Source organism: Tamandua tetradactyla, chromosome 7 (assembly GCF_023851605.1).
Source record: "Tamandua tetradactyla isolate mTamTet1 chromosome 7, mTamTet1.pri, whole genome shotgun sequence".
NCBI lineage: Eukaryota > Metazoa > Chordata > Mammalia > Pilosa > Myrmecophagidae > Tamandua > Tamandua tetradactyla.
This window is the reverse complement of record NC_135333.1, coordinates 94,405,931-94,432,608: the sequence shown is the minus strand read 5'-3', so window position 1 is coordinate 94,432,608 and position 26,678 is coordinate 94,405,931. Positions and strand designations below refer to the sequence as shown.

Below are 26,678 nucleotides of genomic sequence, written 5' to 3'. Positions count from 1 at the left end.
ACTGAATGAAGCTGAATGTATCATTTGAGAATGATAGAGGAGGAAGGCTAGGGGCACTTATGAAACTAGAAGGAAAGATAGATGGTATAGACTGAGATGGTATAATCTAGGAATGCCTAGAGTGTACAATGATAGCTACTAAATATACAAATTAAAAAATGTTTCTGTATGAGAAAGAACAAAGGAATGTCAATATTGCAGGGTGTTGAAAATAGATGATCATTCATATTTAAAAAGAAAAAGATAAATGCCTCAAAGCCAACAGAAAACCACAAAGCATATGAAGATGCAGGCAGATATGGCCCAGCCAAATGACCAAAATTAACACACCTGAAGAGACAAGGACTTTGGAACAACTAATCAAAGATGTTATTACAACTCTCCTAAATAAATTTAATGGGTTGGCTAATAAAGGAGCTCATGAAGACACTAGAAGAGCATAAGGAAGAATTTGAAATAATAAATAGAAAAATAGCAGATATCGCAGAGATGAAGGATACTATAGACCAAATTAAAAATGTATTAGTTACACAACAGCATATTTGAAGAGGCAGAAGAAAGAATAAGCAAACTAGAAAACAGGATAATTGAATTTGAATGCACAAAAGAACAAATGACCAAAGAGATGGAAAATTTTTAATTGGATCTCAGGGAAATAATGGGCAACATGAAGCACACAAATGTAAGAATCATCGATGCCCCAGAAAGATAATCAAAAAGTAAAGGGCTAGATGGATTAGTTGAGGAGATAATGGGGAAACCTCTCAACCCTTATGAGAGACATTAATATGCAAATCAAAGAAGCCTAACAAACCCCACACAGAATAAATCCAAATAGTCCTACTGCAAGGCACATACTAATCAAGCTGTCAAATATTAAAGAGAAGTAGAAAGTCCTGAAAGAGGCAAGAGAAAAGCAACTCACCACGTACAAGAGGAACAATATAAGATTGAGTTCAGACTAAACAACAGACAGCATAGAGGTGAGAAGGCTATGGTATGATATATTTAAGATCCTGAAAGTGAAAAACATCCGGCTGAGAATTATTTGTCTAGCCAAGTTCTCCTTTAAAAATGAGGGAGAGATTAAAACTTTCCCAGACAGACGAAGGCTGAGAGAACTTGTCAACAAAAGACCAGCCCCTACAAGAAATACTAAAGGGAGTTCTGTCAGCTGAAAAAAAAAGGACAGGTTAGGGATGTCTGGAGGAGGGCACAGAATTGAAGAGTATCAGAAAGGGGAACTTAAAGGATTTAAAGAGAAAGAGGTAAAAAGAATATATAGATACGACAAATAAAAACCAGAGGATAAGATGGTAGATTTAAAAAATCTGTAAGATGCCTTAACAGTAATAACTTAGAATGTTAATGGACTAAACTCACCAATTAAAAAAATACAGATTAAAAAATATGATCCATCCATATGCTGCTTAGAAGACACTTACTTAGAACCAGACAATACAAATAGATTGAAAGTGTAAAGATGGAAAAAGATACTCCATGCCAGCTGTAACTAAAAGAAGCAGGAGTAGCTATACTAATACTAATATCAGACAAAATAGACTTTAAATGTAAAGTAAATGTAAAGACAAGGAAGAACTTTAAATGTAAAGACAAGGAAGAACATTATATATTAATAAAAGGGACAATTCATCAAGAGGAAGTAACAATCGTAAATGTTTATAGTCCCAGTCAAGGAATTCCCAAGTACATGAGACAAGCATTGGCAAAACCAAAGGGAGCAATAGACATTTCAATAATAATAGTGGGAAATTTCAATACACCACTCTTCTCTATAGATAAATCAAGCAGACAGAGGATCAACAAGGAAATAGAGAACTAAAACAACTTGATAAATGAATTAGAACTAACAAACATATAGATAATTATATCCCAAAAACACCACGATATACATTCTTCTCTAGTGCTCATAGAATGTTCTCCAGGATAGATCATATACTGGGGCACAAAACAGGTCTTTATAACTTTTAAAATACTGATATTATTCAAAGCAGTTGCTCTGATCACAGTGGAATGAAACTGGAAGTCAGTAATCACCAAGAACCAGAATTTTCACAAATATATGGAGATTAAACAAAAACCTCTTAAACAATCAGTGAGTCAAAGAAGAAATTGCTAGAAAATCAGTAAACCTCTGGAGACAAATGAAAAAAAGAATGCAACATTTAAGAATGTATGGGATATGACAAAGGCTGTCCTGCAAGGGAAATTTATTGCCCTGAATACCTGTTTAAAAAAGAAGAAAGTAGAAATCAAGGACTAAACTGCTCACCTGGAGGAACTAGGCAAAGAGCAACAAACTCTGAGTCTTAGGAGTCACCTAGAGGCATGGTGGGTAGTATAGACTAGATAATCACAGAAGAAAACATAATGATATGTACTTTGCCAGGGAAATGCACTATGATAAGATCATAGATTCAAGTCTTCAACTCTCTGGATCACTAGATTACAATGTAGTAGGTAGTTTACGTATCAAAAGGATTTATCTATCTGGAAGTACAGTATCTGATAATAGTTGTATAATCATTCCTCCTCTTGAAGGTTTTGTGATGAATCAAGTACAAAGTGATTATTTTGAAATGGTATTCTATATAATATTTGTTTCAATAGATGAGCATATTAATGTTGCAGAGCTTGCGAATATCCTTGAGAGACTTAACACTGGTTAAGAGCGCTGTTTTAGTGTATTGCCGATTGGGCTTTGTCCATAAGAAGGGACAAGTAATAAATTTGAATCAACTTCATTCATCATGGAAGAATGTTCCATTTGTAACAGATTAAAGAATATTTTAGATCTACAAAAGATGTTCCTATCATGGAATGGTGATGAAAGTAGGAGTCCTGTGCCAAGAAGCTTTATCAGCAACTGATAACGAAAGGAATAATAAAGAAGATCCAGCTGACACAGCCCGGATAAGCAGTTGAGCCTGTCTGCAGGATATACAAAGTGTATTACATTCCTTTTTTACTCAATTCTCACTGCCCTTTTAATGATGGGAAATCTTTCACCAAACTTGAAAAGTCAGGCGGTCTTGATGTTTGAAGTTGACAAATTGTCATATGATTCTCTGAACAGCTTTCTTATAGAACTAGGAAAGGTTCAGAACACTGATGAAAGAGAAGCATGGACATATTTGATCATGTACTTATTCTGAAAAACAAATATTGTTTTTGAGTCATAATAAAGACCTAGTTGTGCAAACTTCAAAGCCAGACCAACTCAGTTAGGTTTTTCTCTGGATCTCATGTTATGAAAGCCTTCTTGGTTTGGACTGTGCAACTTTCAGAAGTCTAGATAAAAATGGCATATTGCTTGTTTCCGTGTCTTCTCTTACCAGTGAAATCCAGCCCATCAGCAGCTTCATCCCTCCACATATTAGACCTACTATCCAGAATTCATTTCTGTCTGGTTTAAACTGTAAATTTACCATATATCTGGACAAGGCCCACCATCTCTCTTACTTTTACAAAGATACAAGATATCAGGAACTTCCCGATATATTCCAAGGTTATTATTGGTTACCAAAAACATCTTGCGGTCATGATCCTTGGGTAGTTCCTATTGCAGATTTGCCCACAATGTTGAATGATGTTTTAAAACACTCTGCAGTTTTAATTCAGAGATATGGTTTCTATGAGATAGGAGAAACTGTCCATGTAACATATGTATTTGATGAAACAGAATTACATTGAGTTTCTACTCATGTCAATATGGGTGTTCATAAAACATTGCAAATATTAAGGAACAATGTAGACTTGTAGCCTTTCTGTTGATATGTCACCGTGTTGAATGCTTCTAGTCAGCTTGCAAACAGAAAACTCAATGATGCTTTCGATGAAACAAGGGACCCCAATTTGGCTTCTGGCTCAGATTTAAATGAGAGCACAGAGTCATTTGATATAGTCATTGAGGAAGCAGCTACAGATTCCATAACAAAGTAAATCTCTGTTGCCACAACAGAAGGAGATTGAGTTCCTCTTGAATCGTGCTTTGGAATTCCACTATTTTAGTTCTGAATTAAACTGGAAAGTTTGTGAGAAAATTGCTACACATGGCTTTTGAAGAAGAGACAGCCTTGAAAACCTTACAGTCCAATAGAGAACTCTCTACAAGTCATTAACTTTGTTCACTCATTTCAGGAAGGGGCTTCAACATTGGATGTTCACACAGAGGCCACTTTTTCCAGTGTGCTTTCACAAATCATCTTATACCAATATGAAAGTTCCATTTCTGCAAAGAACTTAATATTTAAATATAGCAGAATTATTATCAGAATGGAGTGGATAGTCACCTTCCCCACTTCTTATTGCTAATCTCCATTTGCATTAATTTGGTTATCCCATTTATTTTTCACATGTTCTGCCTTTTTTTAATTTCTTAGCTTTAACCAAGCCGCTGAAAAAGCATCCTGCTGCATCAGTGCAATTCATGCTTAAATGATGTTAAAAGTTTGGGAAACATATTAATGTTTTCTAAGATTTTGTGCATTATTTTTACATCCTAAGGCAACAAAGAGCTTTTTAGCAGCCAGCACGGTATTTTTTTACCTTGAGATAATCTGTATTTCTTTTACATGCTGAGGATATACTTTATAGACTTTGTGATGACTTAGTTTATAAGCTGTCACTATGACTATTTCATTGGTAATTTATGTTAGTTTACCAAAAATATATTTTGTTTAATTTTTTTTATGGTCAAAAAACTTATATTTTGAATTTGCCAGCTGGACTCAGTTCAGATGATCTCAATTTTGTTAGCAACATCCAAAGCGTCGTAGTTAGGAGCCAGTCGAACATATGCCTTCTTCTCTTCATCAGAGTGTTGAGCTTCCCCACGTCAGTGTCATAAACCTTCACAGCCTGTTTGATCTGATTCTTGTTGGCTTTGATGTCCACAGTGAACACAAGTGTGTTGTTGGCTTCAGTCTTATTCATGGCCGACTGATTCGTCAGGGGGACTTGATGATGGCATAGTGGGCAAACTTGTTTCTCCAGGGGCCGCTCTTCCGAAGGTATTTGGCTTGTCTTTTGAAACGCGGGATCTTGGGCCAGCAGAATATGGATGAAGTGCGGATCTTTTTTTTCTGTAGCTGTGGATGCCTTTCAGTACTGCCTTCTCGGCTTTCAAAGCCTTTGCTTTGCCTTCGGTTTTAAGAGGGGCAGGGACTTTCTTCTTCACTTTTGGCACCATCTTCATGAAAAGCTGTCTGGTTTAATTTTATATTTTTTTACCTGCACTTCAAGGGATCATGAGAAAAGATTGAACTCTTCCTCTGAAAAGGCTTCTTGTTACTTGACAGTAGTAAAACTGTAAAACAATGAATATCCGGTATTGAGAGAGGTGATATGATGGAGTAGTAAGCATAGCTTTGGATCTCTGTAAATTATGGATATCAGTTGAACACTGACTGTTGAAGGTATGTAAACTAACATTGTCTTACTTAACTTAACCTTAAATTTATAAGATCTTAACTCAGACTATAATGATTCATTGACATCTCACAAGGAGCTTTGGAGAACATTCTATTTTTAAACAATCTTTTTATCTGGACTTTGGTTGTCACTCACTCTGGCTTTATATTGCCACAGAGTCTCTATGGAAAAATAGAATCTTTTTGCCACTCTAATAGCTGCGGCTGCTACACGTTTCCACCCTGATTTTATTTTTTGTTTAGTAGCTGCACCAGTAAAATGTTTTGAAATTGAGCTTCATATTTTCAAACCAAGGATTGTGATCTGAAGTTAGAATTACTTATCAGAAGCATTTAAGGTATGTCTTCTGATACAAAAAGCACTCTAGTGATAAGCCTATTTCAAAGACATACTCTTAAGCATTTTGGATCTTAAATTTATGTGTATAGTTTTAGAGAAAAATGATAAAGAAAAAATTGAATAATATTAGAGTATTTCTTTAGTAACTGATTCTTTTAATATCTCATGTTAATTAGAATAATTGGAATGGCATTTTAGATTTTTCAAGTTACCTTCCTTAGGGAATTTGCACAATGTTATAAATTAGATCCTCTGGAGGGTAATCATTTACTAGTTTAAAATTCTAACCAAACTAACTGATCAAACAATATAAATTGGAAATGTTTAAAGTGTTAGGAAATTTGGGAATGTTATAACCTAACCATTTTTGCTGATACTTTGCTTGTGATTTATAGAACTGATATTGGTGTATTTAACATACATTTGTGGAAATATCTGCCTCTCTTAAAACTTTTAATATGTTCATATATTCAATACCCTGGCCTATCTATAGAATTTAATATTTTGGGCCAGGTTACCTGGGGCACAGAATGTACTGTGTTTGGAGTAACTGCAGTAATGTTTAGTTTTCTGCTTAGTGTTATATGAGGTAAAAAAAAAAAAACAAAAACAAGCGTATATTATAAATATTTGTCTATAAAGGAAAAATTCATACTAATAATTTTATGAAATAATTTCTATGGCTGTGATTCACTCACTTATTTTTTCAATAATTGATATTACTCTTAGTGCTATTAGGTATGTGTGTAAGTTTTACAGGTTTTCAAATATAAGCTGTATACTGCTTCACTTGATCAGGACTCTCTAACATTTTCATTTGCTTTATTTGAATTAGTTGTAGTTATTCATGTACTAACCTAAGTCTACTGGAATGACTTGTATACTAATAAAGAATTGAATATTTATAGTTGTTGGCAGTGAACCCAGTTATTGGTAGACTTAAAGCTTAAATATGGAAGTGATTTACTGCTATACCTCCTTTGAGTGATAATGGAAGAAACAATAAAACCTAACAATGATCATGAATTTTAGGGAAAGTACTGAAAAAACATATGATAAAACTCTGATTTCTCATGTGAAGAAGAAAGGATTAATCGTCTGATTCCCAGCTGACGACCTCTCATATTCTTAAGGAGAGCAACTCTCCACTTTTAGAGCTGTTAGCAAAATGTGAAATGCTGATGACTTCAGTTTGCTTTATGAATTTGGCTTTGTTTCATTTCAACAAAATATGTTGGTTCAGTTCAGTGAAAAGGTAAATTTAAACTATAGACTTTATTTCTCAAAAAAATTAAAGAATTTTTATCCAATTTTTTTGGCAAATGTTTGAAGTGATTTCATTTGACTTCACACTGCCTTCTCTCCCCCCACCCCACCCCCACCTTTAATGTATCTTAAACCATTGGAAGTATCCTTTAGAAATGAAGAAAAGAACAAACATGAAAAAGGACATTAAAGTTAACATGGTACAATTTCACCTCTTAAGTGGATCTGAAGAATTGCAACTTTGTCTATTTTTTAAAAGATGGTTATCTGATTTCTTTGATATTTTCTTTAAAAATATTTAATCAGATGATTTGATGTTTGTTTGGGGGAGAATGTTGGTTTCTGTTACTTACTGTTTTCAAATTATAGTTATTTTCCATTTTGCCATTCTTTACCTACCATGTCTCAGGATACTGTTTGAGTCCAAAGATAAAACTAATTTCAGTAGATTTTAATGTTTGAGAGTAGGAAGGATATTTAGGGGAAATATTATACACCATAAATATTTATTAAACCTCATCTAGATTCATTTTCAGTTAATACACTTTGATTCAACTTGGTATTATTCCTGGCACTGCACTCACAGGGATACCATGTCAATACTATTTAAAATGAAATGATTAATGACTTAGCATTTTCCCCTTGTTGCTTTCAGTCGACTGTGTCATCATTTGTGAAATGTCAGTAGGGTTAAGAATCAGAGGCTCATGCTGGTATGTGTCAGCTTGGGTTCGTCAAGTGCCCTACCACTGCCAGTAAGAACCAGAGTTTAAGAGTGTCATATGGATACCAGCTTTCTCCCCTCAGGACCATATGTAGTGATATTATTCCTTCAACGTAAAAAGTCTGTCTTACACAATATTTGGAAATGACATATCAGATAAAGGTCTAGTATCCAGAATTTATAGAGAGATTGTTCAACTCAACAACAAAAAAACAGCCAACCCAATTACAAAATGGGAAAAAGACTTGAACAGACACCTCTCAGAAGAGGAAATACAAATGGCCAAAAGGCACATGAAGAGATGCTCAATGTCCCTGGCCATTAGAGAAATGCAAATCAAAACCACAATGAGATATCATCTCACACCCACCAGAATGGCCATTATCAACAAAACAGAAAATGACAAGTGCTGGAGAGGATGCGGAGAAAGAGGCACACTTATCCACTGTTGGTGGGAATGTCAAATGGTGCAACCACTGTGGAAGGCAGTTTGGCGTTTCCTCAAAAAGCTGAATATAGAATTGCCATACGACCCAGCAATACCATTGCTAGGTATCTACTCAAAGGACTTAAGGGCAAAGACACAAACGGACATTTGCACACCAATGTTTATAGCAGCATTATTTACAATTGCAAAGAGATGGAAACAGCCAAAATGTCCATCAACAGATGAGTGGCTAAACAAACTGTGGTATATACATACGATGGAATATTATGCAGCTTTAAGACAGGATAAACTTATGAAGCATGTAATAACATGGATGAACCTAGAGAACATTATGCTGAGTGAGTCTAGCCAAAAACAAAAAGACAAATACTGTATGGTCCCACTGATGTGAACCGATATTTGAGAATAAACTTGGAATATGTCATTGGTAACAGAGACCAGCAGGAGTTAGAAACAGGGTAAGATAATGGGTAATTGGAGCTGAAGGGATACAGACTGTGCAGCAGGACTAGATACAAAAACTCTAAAATGGACAACACAATAATACCTAATTGTAAAGTAATCATGTTAAAACACTGAATGAAGCTGCATCTGAGCTATAGGGTTTTTTTGTTGTTGTTGTTGTTTTGTTTGTTGTTTGTTTTTGTCTGTCTGGTTATTTTTTTGTTGTTGTTTTTACTATTACTATTACTTTTATTTTTTTTTCTCTATATTAACATTCTATATCTTTTTCTGTTGTGTTGCTAGTTCTTCTAAACCAATGCAAATGTACTAAGAAACGATGATCATGCATCTATGTGATGATGTTAAGAATTACTGATTGCATATGTAGAATGGTATGATTTCTAAATGTTGGGTTAATTTCTTTTTTTCTTTTTTCCATTAATTAATAAAAAAAAAGGTAAAAAAAAAAAAAAAAGTCTGTCTTACAGAATAAAAGTTATGAAGTTTGTAACAACATGAATAGACCTTAAGGACATTATGCTGAGTGAGATTAGCCAAAAACAAAAGGACAAATACTGTATGGTCTCACTGATATGAACTAACATTAGTGAATAAACTTGGAGAATTTCAGTTGGTAACAGAGACCATCAGGAGTTAGAAATAGGATAGATATTGGGTAATTGGAGTGGAAGGGATACAGATTGTACAACAGGACTGATTGTAAAAATTCAGAAACAAATAGCACAATACTACCTAACTGTAATACAATAATGTTAGAACACTGAATGAAGCTGAATGTGAGAATGATAGAGGGCAGATACCTGGGGGCACAAATGAAATCAGAAGGAAAGATTGACGATAAAGACTGAGATAATATAATCTAGGAATGCCTAGAGTGTATAATGATAGTGACTAAATGTACAAATTTTAAAAATGTTTTTGCATGAGGAAGAACAAAGGAATGTCATTACTGCAGGGTGCTGAAAATAGATGGTAATTAATATTTTAAAATTTCAACTTATGTGTGAGACTAAGGCAAAAAATGTGTATTTGCTACAAAACTTATATTTGACTAGTGCATTTCCTAATATAACTTATGTAGACACCTTAATTGAACATCATAAGTACATGGAACCTTGAGTAGGACATGAGATTTTGTTGGTTTGTCCAGAGTGATGCCCTGATAAATCCCAGAGTGATTTGAACAGTGAATTAAAAAGTATTTGCAAAGTCCCCTTGGGAGAATGGTGAGGAAGGGGGAAAATTCAACTTTCCCAAGTGGAGAATTCTTGATATTCTCACAAATAGTGGGAACAACCAAAGCAATAGGCTGAGCCCCCATCTTGGGGTTTGTTCATATGAAACTTAACCCTGCAAAGAATAGACTAAGCCTACTGAAAATTAGGCCTAAGAGTCACTCCCAAGAGAACCTCTTCTGTTGCTCAGATGTGACCTATCTCTCAGCCAACACAACAAGCAAACTCACTTCCCTCCTCCTGTCTACGTGGGACGTGGCTCCCAGGGGTGTGGACCTTCTTGGCAGTGTGGAACAGAAATCCTAGAATGAGCTGGGACTCAGCCCCAAGGGATTGAAAAAACCTTCTCGACCAAAAGGGGAAAGAGCAAAATGAGACAAAACAAAGTGTCAATGGCTGAGAGATTTCAAACAGAGTCAAAACTTTATCCTGGGGGTTATTCTTACGTATTAAATAGATACCACCTTTTTAGTTAAGGTGTAATGGAGAGGCTGGAGGAAACTGCCTGAAAATGTAGAGCTGTGTTCCAGTAGCCATGTTTCTTTAAGATGATTGTATAATGATGCAGCTTTCGCAGTGTGACTGTGTGATTGCGAAAACCTTGTGTCTGATGCTTCTTTTATCTACCTTATGGACAGATGAGTAAAACATATGGATTAAAAATAAATAAATAATAGGGGAAACAAATGTTAAAATAAATTTAGTAGATTGAAATCCTAGTGATCAGTGAAAGGAAGGGGTAAGGGGTATGGTATATATGAATTTTTTGTTTTCTTTTTATTTCTTTTTCTGAATTGATGCAAATATTCTAAGAAATGGTCATGATGAGGAATAGAGAACTACGTGATGATATAGTGAATGACTGATCATATATGTAAGATGGTATGATCATATGGTAAGAATGTGTTTGTATGTTGGTATGTTTACTAAATAAAATAAATTTAAAAAAAAAGAGAAGGCGGAGTTGCAACAGAGAAGATAGGATTTAACAAATGAGTATAGCTACTGAATCATTATACTGATATTTCTTCTTAGTCTCCAGTGTCTTAACACAGCTCAAAGGAAATACTTTAAATGGTGAAATTGTAACCGATACCGTACTTTGAAATTTGTTCTATAATTACTTGTTAAAACATACCTTGAAATGTATCGCTTTTTTCTTTTTTATTACGTTTTTGTATACATGTTATATTTCGCAATAAAAATGTTTAAAAAATGTTTTTTTAAAGTGCTAGTGATCAATGAAACGGAGGGGTAAGAGGTATGGTATATATGAATTTTTTTCTGTTTTCTTTTTGTTTCTTTTTCTGAATTGATGCAAATGTTCTAAGAAATGACCATGATGAGGGAATATACAACTATGTGATATATTGTGAGTTACTGATTATATAACAAGAATGGAATGATCATATGATAAGAATGTTTGTGTTTGTATGTGGTTATGTTTCATTAAAAAAAATGATTATGGTGAAGAATACGCAACTATGTCATGTTATTGTGATCCATTTTTTGTATACCATGTATGGACTATATGTTTGTGAAGATTTGTCAATAAAATTATTTTAAAAAATAAATAAAAAGTCTGTCTTAAATTTCGAAAAAAACTCCCACAAGTGAGGTGAGGTTGGCTAAGCTGTATAAAAATATCAACAAAATTTTCTTTTATTTCCTCATTCTGATTTATTTTTAAGCCCAGTTTTAGTTTATCTGTGTGATGTAATATAATGCTTTACATCTTATTTCTCAAGGTAGTTTGATCATAAATCAGCACTGAGGGTTGAAGGCATACATCTTCAGATCCAAGGATTTCAGTGTGAAAAGGGAGAGAATATGTGTGTACATTGCAGGGAAGATACTCCTTATTTGAATGTATAGAAGTAGCTGAGAAAAAGATTCATCACAGTATTTATCACGATGGGTCTTTCTGGGCATAATAAAAAAAAAAAAAAGGAAGGGACAGATGGTGAATCATAAAAATAAAGACGTTTCAATCACTCAGTTTAGTAGTTTAGAATTACTGTCTCTTAGGCTTGCCCTCTCAGTCCTGCTCACCTCCCTCAAGAAGGAAACGTTTAGGAAGATAAATTGAATCCTGCTGAGTATAGTATTGACTTCTACATTGGATACTAATTTACACATGTATGTAACATTCAAGTGTGGTGTGACCACATGATTTTTCTTTATGGCCATTCAGTTTTCTAAGTCAAGCAAATTTTTAAGAATTTTTAATTTATCAGTGCAATAAAGCTTATCTTCATCAATGCCATAGAAAGTAGGATTTTATACTTTGTATATTGTTGTCTGTGGCAAATTTAAAAATAATTGTTAATCCAGTTGTGGCAGGTATCTAGTTAAACTGAAGAACGATTACATTGAGCAAAACTTGAAAGAATAGAAAACTTGTTTTCTGCTTTTATCTTCCTGAGGACCAGAAATAACCTAGTGCCAATTTAAAGATATTGGTAGGGCTAAAAACAAGGGCATATAAAGTCTGAAAGAGTGAATGAGTGTTAAATGCTTTATCTTAGGATGTTGCCTAAGAGCTTATGTTAAGAATAGTAGTTCTAATGTGGTACTGAACTCATGATTACTATGGAACCTTTGAAGATTTAATCAGCAAAACTGTGCATTACCCATTGTTGCCTTTAAGTATATAAAATAACTTTTCTATGTCAAGTACTGTAACCCTTTAGTTTTTTTCCAGTTCATGGTTATCCTTAGGATTTATATCTTTACTGTTGCTGCTATTCCGTAGGCATATTCAAAATATGAGTGAGATCAAGACTGATGTCGGACGAGCTCGTGCATGGATAAGATTGTCTCTAGAAAAGAAGCTCTTATCCCAGCATCTCAAGCAGTTGCTCTCTAACCAGCTCCTCACCAAGTAAGAGATTTCCTCTTGAGGCATTTTTATTTCTATGACCTATGTACTTCCAGAACAAATTGCATAAGCTGACAGGAACTGGCTTCTTTGCCATGAATCACTGATTCATGCGCACATGCATTCTACATTCCTAAAAGGCATGGGCCTTTGAAACTATATGCCTTGACATGATAGTTGATCATGTCTGGGAAGACACATGAAATTTCACAGCCAAAGGCCAGATTGCTCCCCATATCAGAAAAAAAAAAAGCTAGTCCATACAAGCTGGCAGTAGCACCTGAAAAATAGAATGAACTACCTTATATCATGTTGTAAAGATCAAAAAGGAAAAAAAAAAAAGGTCCACAGTAGCAGGTTTTTCTGAGAGTCTTGCCAGTGCTTGCATTCAGTAACTTAGTGCCAGAAAATAAATCAGGTAAATTCCAAGTAATTGTTAACCTTGTGCTAGTCTCCCTTCACTCTCTCAAGAAACCCCTCTTGGATGAAATGCAAGATCCAGATAATATGTACGTTAGAGCTAATTTGAAGGCTAAGGACTTCTCTAGAACCTTAGCTCCAGTGAAAATCTAACAAAGGCCTCAACGTAACCCACAACAGCATTGAATTGTGTCCTCCAATACAGTACATCCACATCCTAACTCATAGTACCTGTAAATGTGACCTTATTTGGAAAAAGGTCTTTACAGATGAAATTAAGATGAGATCAGACTGCATTATGGTGGGTCCTAATCCAATGACTGGTATTCTTAGAAGAGGGAAATTTGGACTCAGACACACACACAGTGAGAGTACCAAGTGATGACTGAGGCATAAATTGGAGCAATGTGTCTATAAAACAAGGAACACCAAGGATTACCAGCAACCACCAAAAGCTGGAAAGAGGCAGGGAAAGATATTCCCCCCTAAAGCCTTCAGAGAGATCATATGGTCCTGCCAACACCTTGATTTTGGACTTCTGGCAGAATATATTTTAACAGACTTCTAACAGAATAAATTTCTATTTTTTTAACCACTAAGTTTATGGCAGCCTTAGGAAGCTAATACAGTTTTTGGTACTGGGAGTGTAATGAATGCCTAAAATGTGCAAGTGGCTTTGGATTTGGGTAATGAGGAGAGGCTGAGAAGAATAGTGAGGCACTTGCTAGAAAAAGCATAGATTATCTTTGAGAGATGGTTATCTTTGAGGGCATATAAAGTCTGAAAGAGTGAATGAGTGTTAAATGCTTTATCTTAGAATGTTGCCTAAGAGCTTATGTTAAGAATAGTAGTTCTAATGTGGTAGATATATATGTGGTATAGATATATGAAAGTTAAAGGAGGTTCTAGTGGAGGCTCAAAGAGAAAAAAAAAATGCCATGTAAAGATGGGGGAGGCAGAGATTGGAATGATGGGGCAACAGGCTAAGGAATGCCAGGATTTGCCAGAAGTCACCAGAAGCTAAGGAAAAGCTAGTGATCCATGAACAAAATTTTTGCTTCCTATCCCTGTGACCTTATGCTCTGCTTAGTTCCAAGGAGAGGAGTGCTTCTACCAGGAAACAGATAATGTTGGGTAACTCTTCCCACCAAAGTCTATTAGGATTCTCCAGATAAGCAGAACCAAAAGTTTATATTATATGTATATACATATGAGATTTATTGGTTTACATGACTGTGGGGGCTGGCAAGTCCAAATTCTGTAGGGCAGACTACAAGCTGGAAACTCCAATAAAGGTAAATTGAATTTCCCAGGCAAAGGTGGCAGGCTGAAATAGAGGCAGAAATTCTTCTTTCTGACTTCTGAAATCCTCAGACACCTTGTTCAGACTTCTATCCTCCAGAACTACCAGAATTACCAGAGATTAATTTCTATTGTTTTGAGCCACCAAATTTGTAGTACTTTGTTGTGGCAGCCCTGGGAAACTAATAAAACAATCTATTGGAATCCAATCATTATAACCCAATTCTTTGTGCAGTTTTCCATTTGTAAATATCATCTTAGGTTACTTAACACGAGGTGCATTAATGTCCAAAGAGTATGTTTGATATAGAATGTAATCATGGACCTTGTTCTCTTAAAACTGACTTTACTTTTTCTGACTATAAAAGTGATCCATGCCTGTAGTTCAGTGGTTAGAATGCCTGCCTTCGATTCAGGAGACCCAGGTTCGATTCCCGGACAATGCACCCCCCCCCCCCCGCAAAAAAAAAAGTGATCCATGCCCATTATGACCCAAGTACAATGAAGAAAATGTTAATCATTTATAGTCCTACTACATAAAGATATTTACTCAATATTATATACATTTTCTTCTATACTGTCTTCTATGAAGATTCTCTTCGTTAAGATTATATTGTGTTCGCAGTTCAGCATCATCTTTTTTTTACCTTAACATTCTACCCTAAACATTTCTATATATCATAATAGTTTAAGATCTCAAGTCTGAATACATGTATTATGTACTAATTATTGTTCATTTTGTGAATTGTCTATCCTTTTGAAATGAACATTTCTATCCATAGTTTGTCTAAATGGAGGTGTCTAAGGTTTTTGTGCTTGTCTTACCCTTTCTTAGGAAACTTTATAAGCGTTACGCTTTTCTACGTTGTGAAGAAGAAAGAGAGCAGTTTCTTTACCATCTTCTTTCCCTCAATGCTGTGGACTATTTCTGTTTCACCAGTGTTTTCACCACTATCAGTAAGTCTGGAGAATTGACTTTTAAGCAAAGAGTTACACGGATGACTAATGGAATAAAAGAGTTTATATTTCTAAAATTGAGATGTACAGTGAGATAGAGGCTGTGTGCAACCCAGATCTCCATTTATTGGTGAAGGACATTCCCCAGCTGATGGGAGTGCTGTTAACAGATAGCCCTCAGAAGTCAACCCTTGCTGAGAATGTCTCACCAAAAACAGACCACCTTGCCCAAGGGGATGCCTTCTTCCAGGGAAGCCAGAATCCAACAAGTAATCAAAGGGCTGCCCCAAAGCTCTCCAAGAGGTTAGCTGAGGATTTTATTGAGACTGCATGACAGCTAAACTTCTCCCTCAACCAATGTTGTTTCCTTCCCCACATTCTAATCCTAGGAGCACTCCCTAATAAATATTCTGCACACTAATCTCTGATTCAAGGTCAGAGATTCCAAGTTTCCCAGGAAACCCAGCTGTGATAGGAGATGTTACCTGGGATGAATATGGAAAGGAATATTTTATTAAACCCAATATTCCAGTAGGACGTTCAGATGAATAGATTCAATGACTCAGTATATAATAATTTAAATAGCTGAACATCATTTAAAACTTGATTCAGCATCTTGGTGGGCATTTTTGGTCTGTAGTGGGAAGAAATGATGATCATGTATCATTGATAGACTGTTGACTTATAACATTTATTCTCTTCACCATTAATAATTCTTTTTTGCAGTAGGCCCTTCCTCCTTACTTTGGAAAATTTTTACTTGTGTCATTTAGATATTGTGTCCAGCCACGAGTATCACAAATTTGAAAACAGTGTTAACCAAATTAGTAGTTTTATTTTTCTTATGTGATCGGAAGTCTGGAGGCAAGCAGTCCACAATGCCGGCCCAGACCCAGGATCTTTGTTCCTTTCCTCTCAACTATCCTCAGTAGTTGCTGATCATCTCACGGTCACAAGATGGTTGCACTCCTCAATCTGCCTTCCAGCAGGAAGAAGGAGGGAGCTCCAAAGAGAAAGGGACAGCATCTATGTTAGGAAAGTATAATATTACAAAATCCAAAAAAAAAAATCACCAGCATTTCACTTGCCAGAATTATGCAGGTTTTAGCTTTGTGGGCTCCGTAATAAGAGGAAGACAAGGAGAAGGGGAGTTGGAATCGATATTGGGCTATTTTAGAGAAACAAACAACAGAATTATATATGTCTATATGTATGTAAATTTTAAGGTGTTTATTATAGAAATTGGCTCATGCAGCCAGGAGGATGGGCAAATCAAAATTCAACAGGATAGGCCTCAAGTTGGGAACTCCAGTGAAGATTTCAATGAATTGCCTAGGAGAAGCAGGCTGGCTGAAGTAGAGATGGAAATTCTTCTTTCTAACTGCTAAAATCATCAGGTCTCCCTTTCAGGCCTTCAACTGATTGGATGAGACTCCTCTCATTGCTGAAGGCAATTGTTGATTATAAATGTAATCAGCCACAGATGCAATCAACTGACTAATGTTTAAATCCATTAGTGTCGTGTAGTTTTAGTGCTAGGATGCTCACCTGCCATGCAGAGGACTCAGGTTCAATTCCGGTCCCATACACCAAAAATAAATAAATAAAACAGTAAATAAATCCATGAATACCTTCACAGTAACAGTCAGGCCGGTGCTTGCTTGAGCAAACAACTGGACACCATAACCCAGATAAGTTGACACAAGAACTTAACTATCACAATCTGTCCCTTGTCAGCTTCACAGCCATACACATCTCTTTAAACCATACTTAATCTTTGAGTAAAAAACTTAGTCATTCTTTCACCTAACAATTCACCTGCCCTATACACAACCAGAAACACACTAACTCTTTCCCCAGAAGAGGATAAGAGTCCTTAGGTAATATTCACTCTTAAACTTGATATATTGTTTCTTTAATACTATGACATAAAGTTAATACAATTTTTGCCATATAGTAAAGGATAAAATAGGGAAGAAAGTAAAATATTTGCTTTATGTATATATACAGACATATTTGTAATAAAACAAGGAAGAAATATACATAACCATAACAGTCCTTGTTTCTGTATCTGGTCACATGGTTATAGCTCATATTTAGAATTATCTTCTTCCACTACCCATTCCATATTCCCTTTACTTTCAGCAAGCATCTCAGCTAGTTATGGTTTTTTGTGGTAGGGTGACCCAAACCTTCATTAGTAGCCCTCCCTGGACTCCCTACTTCCACTACCCATTCCATATTCCCTTTACTTTCAGCAAGCATCTCAGCTAGTTATGGTTTTTTGTGGTAGGGTGACCCAAACCTTCATTAGTAGTCCTCCCTGGATTGGGTTGTTGCGGTTTTCCACTAACTTCAATCACAGAGAGTGGTAGTACCTGGAGACAACCTAAGGGATCTCCTGTATTCCAGGCAGACTCTTCTGTACCTTCGTTATGTAGTTACAGTCCTATTTCCCCTTGAAAATCAGGATCATTCACTCCATCCTTTGCCTGTTGGTTCAAAGGTGTGAGGAGCCCACAGTGGTCAGATGGTGGTCATAACAACTTGATGGAATCATTGTTGTGTCTCCTGTTGGAAACATTCCTCCTTTTGTAACTAAGACTAGTAGACCAGCAAAGCCTAAGGTGGTAGAGACAGGAAGAGAAAATTTACTAGATCACTAGGGGTAGTAATGAATGGTGACACTCTCATTTCCACTCATTGATTCCTGGAGCCATGAATCGTAGCTTACAGAGAGAAATAGCACCATAAAATGGATGGTGATTTCAAGCATATATAGCCTCCTGGAGAACACTGCCTCTCACCAGCAAAGTATTGCCACTTACTTGGTACCATAATTGAGTCTTCAGAAGGCCATTCCAGGGAGAAGAGAAATGAAACAAAATAAAGTTTCAGTGGCTTGAGAGATTTCAAATGGAGTTGAGAGGTCATTCTCTGAGAATATATACATAAGAATATATTTTTATGCAATGTAAGGATATCTCTTTTCGGTTTTTGGTATATCAGAGTAGCTAGAGAGATATACCTGAAACTGCTGAACTGTAATCCAGTCGCCTTGATTCTTGAAGATTAAATAACTATAGACCTTTTAAGGTATGTTCTTATGATTGTGAAAACCTTGTGACTGGCACTCCCTTTATCCAATATATGGACAAATGAGTAAGAAAAAAAAAGATGAGAAAAATAGACAACAGGGGGATGGGATGTTTGTGTTCTTTTCTATTTTTATTCTTTTTTTTTTTGAATAATGAAAATGTTCATCACACAATAGATTGTGATGGCGAATCACAGCTATGTGTTAATACTGTAAACCACTGGTTGTAACTTTGGATGATTATATGGTATGTGAATATATAATATATCTCAATAAAAAGTAAAAGAAAAAAAAAGGCCATCCCACCATTCCATCGATCTAGCCACTTCAATATGACGGGGAACATGGTAAGACCAGTGAATTCCATAAGCGTGTGCCCATTCCCATACTTCATTTACTGTGGACCTACAATACCTGTCAAACTACTATTACTTTTATTAGTTCACTGCAATTATAAGAGTCTCAAATATATACAATTTTAATAAAGAAGGAAAGTAATTCAGGAGTCCTAGGATCCTCTTCCTATGTGCAGATTTCTCTCCTCTGAGCAACTCTTTATACTAAGGAATTCAGAAATTTAATAAAAGAAGTATTCTGAATTAATAATATCGCTCTTTTTTTACTTTATGAAATCACTGTTGTGCATCTATGGACCATTTCAGCCGCAGAACTACTGGCCCCAACTAGACCTTTTTCTGTAGCTTTTCTATTCCTGTCAATGCAAGAAATGAGAAAAGCCTCTGATATCTAAAATAGTCTTACACTAACCTCTTCTGCTTTCAGTTTTCCATTTGATTCTGATGATTACTAAACCATGAATATTTGGCCTTTCCTCTGACATTTTCCTTTCCTTCAGCCAAAATAAAAGAGCAGAAAGCAAGGTTAGTCACCCAACATAAAGAAAATTATTTATGTAAAATTAGGGAAATGAATCATTAATCCTATTCATTTTCCTCATCTCAGAGCGCACTGAACTGTGAGTTCATGTTGTGAGGCTATGTCTGGGCACACTGTCCTGTAAATGTTTTTCATCCTGTCTTTCAAGAAGAGCTTCCAATACCCTTCTTGTGAGATTCCTAAGATGCTAAAAAGGATTTTCATTCCACCCTGATAAATAAAATGTGTGGCTCTGATGGATAAAAATGTGCTAGTATGTTTGAATCATTCTCATTCTTTTAAAGAAAGGGTATGTTTATTATCTCATTTTATTGTGCTTCCACATTTGAGCAAAGGACAGTGGTAAGACAGTGACATCTAGTGGTGTGCCTTTTGAAAAGCCTGCAGAGGCAAAAAGTTTCAGACGGGCTTCTTTCCACATATTGAGCCTTTCTCTGGGGTTCCTCTTGCACATGAGTCAACTTAATAGCTTTCCAAGTTGTGGTTTATAGACTTCCTTTTGTGCCCAGAAAGAAGGTACCCTAATTTATTATTCTTGAGTTTGTATATTGTGGCCATTAAAGCAATAGTAATACTATATAGCAAATGTACATGTCCTCAGGTATTCTGGTGCTGATGCCTGAAATTGCTTATAAACTTAATATATCATATATCACCATGCAGATATACATTCTGTACATAAATGGTGAAATTTAGGCCATGGAAATCATCACAAGTGTGGGTAAACTTATGCTTTTTAACCCTCATCTTTCTAAACTGGAGGAGGTATCTGCTCATCTTTTTTGTGTAAGTACATCTTCATACATCATAAAAAAAATTATCTGTGAAAGCCAACAGAGTCCTTCATATATATTAATGGTTTATTAACAGAAAATTTTTATTGTAATTTTTATTAATTTAAGCATTTTTCTTTCAGTGATTCCATACAGGGCAGTGATTATCCCAATCAAAAAACTGAGCAATGCCATCATCACATCTAACCCTTGGATCTGTGTATCAGGAGAGCTAGGAGACACAGGAGTGATGCAGATTCCCAAAAATCTCCTCGAAATGACTTTTGAGGTAGGTTCAGGTAATAACTTTATTAGCAGAAATTGTCATATATAAGTTATATGGAGGGATTCCAATTTTACTCTTTCTTTTTTCCTTGAATCAGTAATATAACGGAACACTAAAGATGCAAGATCTTTTTTGTGACTACATGCCTCAAGTTGTCTTAAGAAGCCTGTACTAATTTGTTTCATATTTTAATTGTTGTTTCAATTGTTGTTTACAATGATGTGCTTTTGGGCTTTGCCAGGCCCTAGTCTATGATTCCAGTACCTAGCACAGAATCTGGCAAGTAAGTAATGTTCAATTAAATGCTTACCCCACAGTGATTCTCCTTCTTACTTTTAAATGTTCCCTACCTGAGCCTGGCCATCCTTTGGCAAAAGGACAAGAAATTGTAGTTGTCACCCAGGTTAATGGCTTTTAGACAACGTGGTGACATTTATAGAATGGTTTTTTAAAAATACCTTTCAACATTATAGTCAGTTTTCAGGTCTCACCTAGGGGAGCATTTCTGTGGTTTGAGCTGACATGCCATTTGATCCTGGCATGCAGAAAGAAGGAAAATACCTGCTCATGTTTCAGGAGAAAGATGGTACTAAGTGAATGTCCTGTTGTCCTGTTTCTTGGAGGGGCTAGGAATAGTCATCTCCACTCGGAGTCATGATACTCCCAAGAGTCCATTTTGGCCTTATCTATCCAGCAGACTCACAGCCACCTGGATATAAAATGTTAAAACCCTTGTCTTTTCTTTGGCTACAAATTATGGAATATAAACTGGGCTATAAGTCTCATGACTGCTGTTTACAAACTGTCTCTTAAGTATGCCTACTTCTTTCATCTTGCTGCCATCACTAAGTCAAAATGTCATCCTCCTTCATTTGGATCCTGTGATACCTTCTCACTGAGATCCAAAGAAGTCAAGCGATTTGAGAGTTCATAGTTCGTTAACACAACAGAAGGCGTATATGAAAAACCTACAGCTAACATCATGCTCAGAAATGAAAGATTTATAGCTTTTACCGTTTTAGTTTCCTAGACTCCTCAGGCAAATACCATGAAATGGGTTGATTTAAACAGTGGAAATTTATTCACTCACAGTTTAGGCTGGGGAAAAAATCAAGACATCCTCAAGGCATTGCTTTCTCCCCAAAGATTGTGGCATTCTGGGGCTGGCTGCAGGTATCCTTGGTTCCTAGCTTTTCAAATGGCAAGGCACCTGTCGGAGTCTTCTGGTCTCTCCCTTCTCTTCCAGGTTCCACTGATATTCGGCTTCTGGCTTCTCTTTCTGTGGCTTCCTCTCTCTGTGTCTGAATTTCATTCCACTTATAGAGGACTCCAGTAATAGGATAGTAATTCCAGTAATCCCGATTGAGGTGGACCACCCTTTAACTGAAGTAATTTCATCAAAAGGTCCTACTTACAAGTGGGTCCACACCCACAGGAATGAATTAGATTTAAGAACATGATTTTCTGGGGCACATACAACTTCAAACCACCATGTGCCCCTAAGATCAGGAACAAGGCAAAGATGCCTGCTATCACCATTGCTGTTCAGCATTGTACTGGGAGTGCTAACCAGAGCAGTTAGGCAAAAAAAAAAAAAAAGGCATCCAAATTAGAAAGGGAGTAAAATATGCCTATTTGCAGATGATAAGATCATATAGAGAAAATTCAGAGGAATTTACAAGAAATCTACTAGAGCTAATTAATTCAGCAAACTTGTGGGGTACAAGATTAATAGACAGATGTCCATGATGTTTATATACACCAACAACAAACAATCCAAAAAGGAAATGAGGAAATCTATTCCATTTATAATAGCAACTAGAAGAACAAATATCTAGGAATAAATTTAACCGAGAACATAAATACCATGGAGATGACTACAAATCATTACTGAAAGAAATTAAAGAAGACCTAAATAAATTATGTTAGTTTGCCAAGGCTGCTGGAATACAATACAGCAGAGATGAATTTGGCTTTTATAAAGGGGATTGATTTAATTACAAATTTAAAAGAAAGACAGGTAGCTTTCATCCGAGTTCCTCTGTCACGTGGGAAGGCAGAGTGACATCTGCAGGCCTTCTTCCTGGTTTCTAGGTTTAAACAGCTTTCCCTAGGGTGATTCCTTTCTGCATCTCCAAAATGTCTGGTTCTGAGCTCCTATGAGCTCTGAGATGAGGTCTGCTGGGCTACTGGTGAAGTCTGAGGGGCTGTACTGAGTCTTTCCAAGCTGTGCTGACCTCTGCTTTTAAGCCACCAACTAATTAAATTAAACTTCACTCATTGCAGAAGGCACTCCCCTTAGTTGACCGCAGATACAATCAACCATAGATTAATTTCACATGCTGGTGATTTAAGTCCACAGCAACAGAACAACTAGGCACCTTCATCTGGCCAAGCTGACATCTAAAACCTAACATTAATGGAAAGAGATTACATGCTTATGGATTGGAAGAGTTATTCTCATTAAGATATCAGTATTTCCAAAAGTGATTATATATTTAACACAATCCCAATCAAAATTCTGACAGCCTTTTTTGTGGAAATGGAAGAGCTAATCATCAAATTCATATGGATGGACAAGGAACCCCAAATAACCCAAAGCCATAGACAGTGGAATAAAGTTGAGAACACAGAAATAAACCCATATATCTCTGTCCAATTGAATTTTTTAATGCAATTTTGTTTAGTTATATGTTCACATACCATATAATAATCCAAAGCATACAGTCATTAGTTCACAGTATCATCAAATATCTGTGCGTTCATCATCACAATTGATTTTTGAACATTTTATTACTCCAAAAACAATAAAAATAAAAGCGAGAAAGAACATCCAAAACATCCTGTTCTAGTTTGCTAGCTGCCAGAATGCAAATTACCAGAAACAGAATGGCTTTTACAAAGGGGAATTTAGTAAGTTGCTAGTTTACAGTTCTGAGGCTGAGAAAATGTCCCAGTTAAAACAAGTCTATAGAAATGTTCAATTTAAGGCATCCAGGGAAAGATACCTTGGTTCAAAAAGGCCAATGAAGTTCAGGGTTTCTCTCTCAAGTGGAAAGGCACATGGTGAACACAGTCAGGGTTTCTCTCTCTGCTGGAAGGGCACATGGCAAATATGACATCATAACACAGTAAGAGTTTCTCTCTTATTGCTGCAGCATTCTCTGCTCTCTCCGAATCTCCTTCATTCTCCAAAATGTTTCCTCTTTTATAGGACTCCAGAAACTTATCAAGACCCACCCAAATGGGTGGAGACAGGTCGTCACCTAATCCAGTTTAACAACCACACTTGATTAAATCACATCTCCAGGGAGATGATCTGATCAGTTTCAAACATACAGTATTGAACAGGGATTTTTCTGCCTTTGTGAAATGGGATTTAGATTAAAACAAGGCTTTTCTAGGGGACATACATCCTTTCAAACCAGCACACATCCCATCCCCCCACATTGTTTATTTTTTGTCTTTTCTTCCTCATCTGTCCATATACTGGATAAAGGAAATGTCAGTAACTAGATTTTCACAAGCATATGGTCACACCATAAAAGCTATATAGTTATACAATCATCTTTAAGAATCATGGATTCTTGAAGGATTATAGTTCAACAGTTTCAGTTATTTTCCTCAGCTACTCCAATATACCGAAAACTGAAAAAGGGTGTACATATTTATGTGATGTTTAAGAATAACCTCCAGAACAATCTCTTGACTCTTGAAATTCTTCAGCTCCTGAAACTTTGTTTCATTTCTCATCCCCATTTTGGTCAAGAAGGCTTTCTCAACCCCATGATGCCAAGGTTGGTTTCATCTCCAAGAGTCATTTGGCCAGTTGATTTTTATGAGGATGCCAAGTCCCTTCATTGGGTGAAGAGCAGTCTCTTCAACAAACGTTGCTAGGGAAAAACTGAGTATCCACATGTAAAAGAATGAAAGTGGACTTGTACATATGCTATATAGAAAAATTAATTCTGGATGGTCAAAGGGCCTAAACATTAGGCTTAAACTATAAAATACTTAAAATAAAACATAGGGGGATCCTTTATAACCTTAGATTTAGTAGAGATTTCTGAGCTAGACACTAAAAAGCATAAGCAAAAAAAGAAAAAGTAGGTATACTGGACTTCATCAAATTTAAAACTTTTGCACATCAAAGGAAGTTATCAAGGAAGTGAAAAGACAACCTACAGAATAGGAGAAAAGAAGTGCTAACCGTATGTCTGATAAGGATTTAATATCCAGGATATATGAAGAATCAATACAACTCAACAAGACAACCTAATTTTGAAATGGGCAAAGAATTTGAATAGACATTTCTCCAAAGAAGATACATAAATGACCAATAAATACATACAAAGATGTTCACCATCATTAGCCATTAGGGAAATGCAAATCAAAACTACAAGGAGTCAGTTAAGAACAGAGGCCATCAGGAGATAGAAATAGAGTAGAGTTTGGGTAATTGGCGCTGAAGAGATGCAGATTGTGCAACAGGACTGATTATAAAAATTCGTAAATGGATAGCACAATACTTTCTAATTGAAACACAATAATGTTAGTACACTCAATGAAGCTGAATGTGAGAATGATAGAGGGAGGAGGGCTGGGGGCACAAATGAAACCAGAAGGAAAGATAGACAATTGATTTGAACAGTGAATAAAAAAGTATTTGCAAAGTCCTCTTGGAGGAATGGCGAGAAATGGAGAAAATTCAGCTTCCCCATTTAGAGAATTCCTGATATTCTCTCAAGCAGTGGGAACAACTAAATCAATAGGCCAAGCCCTGAATCTTGGGGTCTGTTCATATGAAACTTATTCCTGCAAAGGGTAGACCAAGCCTACTTAAAATTAGGCCTAAGGGTCACCCCCAGAGAACCTTATTTGTTGCTCACATGTGGCCTATCTCTTTCTCAGCCAACCCAGCAAGTAAACTCACCACCCTCCCCTCTCTTAAGTGGGACATGACTCCCAAGGGTGTGAACCTCCCTGACAACATGGGACAGAAATCCTAAAATCTTACAATGAGCTTACTCAGCATCAAGGAATTGAGAAAATCTTCTCGACCAAAAGGGGAAAGAGAGAAACGAGACAAATTAATGTGTCAGTGGCTGAGAGATTTCAGAGTCGAGAGATTATCCTGGAGGTTCTTCTTATGCATTTTATAGATATGCCTTTTTTAGTTTACACAGTTTTGCCTGAGCCAGGAGACATAGTAAGCAGAATTTTCCACTTCTCTGGTGTAACCAGTTCTGAAGGCTAGGAATAAACAGGATGTGCTGCTTACACCTTTAATATAGAGGCAATTGGATTTACCAGAGGCAGAAAGTTACCTGATGTAATTTTGAAACCACCCCCATTATTTCCTGATACAGGTTATATACCAGTGCTACCAAAAACAGGAGAAAGTGAAGATTATATGCTGGCTTTGAAATAGGAGTTGAAAGAAACAATGAACAATATGCCTTTTTTTATAGAAACACCTGAAGAAAAACAAGGTGTTGAAAGATATAGTAAAAGATACATGAAGGTATACAAAGAAGCTTGAGGAGCAGATTGGAGGAGACTCCCAAGAGAGATGATGCCAGGAAAAAATGCAAAAAAAGACTCAAAATCCAAAAAAGCAAAGATACAGGCAAAGTCACTTCACTTACTAATCTTGCAGATGTGTTGAAAAAAATTGAGGAATTGGAAAAGAGAGGTGATGCCGAAAAATCAGATGAGGAAAATGAAGAAAAAGAAGGAAGCAAAGAGAAAAGTAAAGAAGGTGATAATGAGGAGGAAGAGAATACTGCAGAACAAGTATGATGAAGAGGAAAATGACTATTCATATTTTGAAGATGGAGGGACTTTTGGTTCAGAGAGTCATGACAGCATAGATGAAGCAACCTATTAGCCATGAAATTTCTAAAAAAATATTTTTATGATGCGGCTTCTAAATATTTGGACAGACTTGTATTCTATTTTATTTTTAAGGAATGAATATTCTATTTTTGTTCTTGTTTTACCAGACAAATATTTGTTAACAAAACTTCCAGAACCACTTTGAGTTTGCATACTAGTTGGCATGCAAATTAATCTCTGACACTCTGACAGTGCCTGCAGACACCTCTGTCATGGTATCCCTTTATGTATTCAAG

General features: G+C 36.1%; 1 protein-coding gene and 2 pseudogenes across 2 annotated transcripts in view; all 3 read left to right on the top strand.

Moving 5' to 3' along the window:
• The window catches only part of DENND5B (DENN domain containing 5B), a 269,467-nt gene that overhangs the window by 204,321 nt on the left and 38,468 nt on the right, over positions 1-26,678 (top strand). For both annotated transcript variants that reach the window (XM_077170450.1, XM_077170452.1), the window contains 3 exons: positions 12,687-12,815; positions 15,370-15,491; positions 20,402-20,547. In XM_077170450.1, the coding sequence (XP_077026565.1) occupies positions 12,687-12,815; positions 15,370-15,491; positions 20,402-20,547 (397 nt within the window). The remainder of the gene's footprint in view (positions 1-12,686; positions 12,816-15,369; positions 15,492-20,401; positions 20,548-26,678) is intronic.
• LOC143691646 (protein FAM91A1 pseudogene) lies at positions 44-8,380 on the top strand (annotated as a pseudogene).
• On the top strand, positions 25,808-26,434 carry LOC143691650 (DNA-directed RNA polymerase III subunit RPC7 pseudogene; annotated as a pseudogene).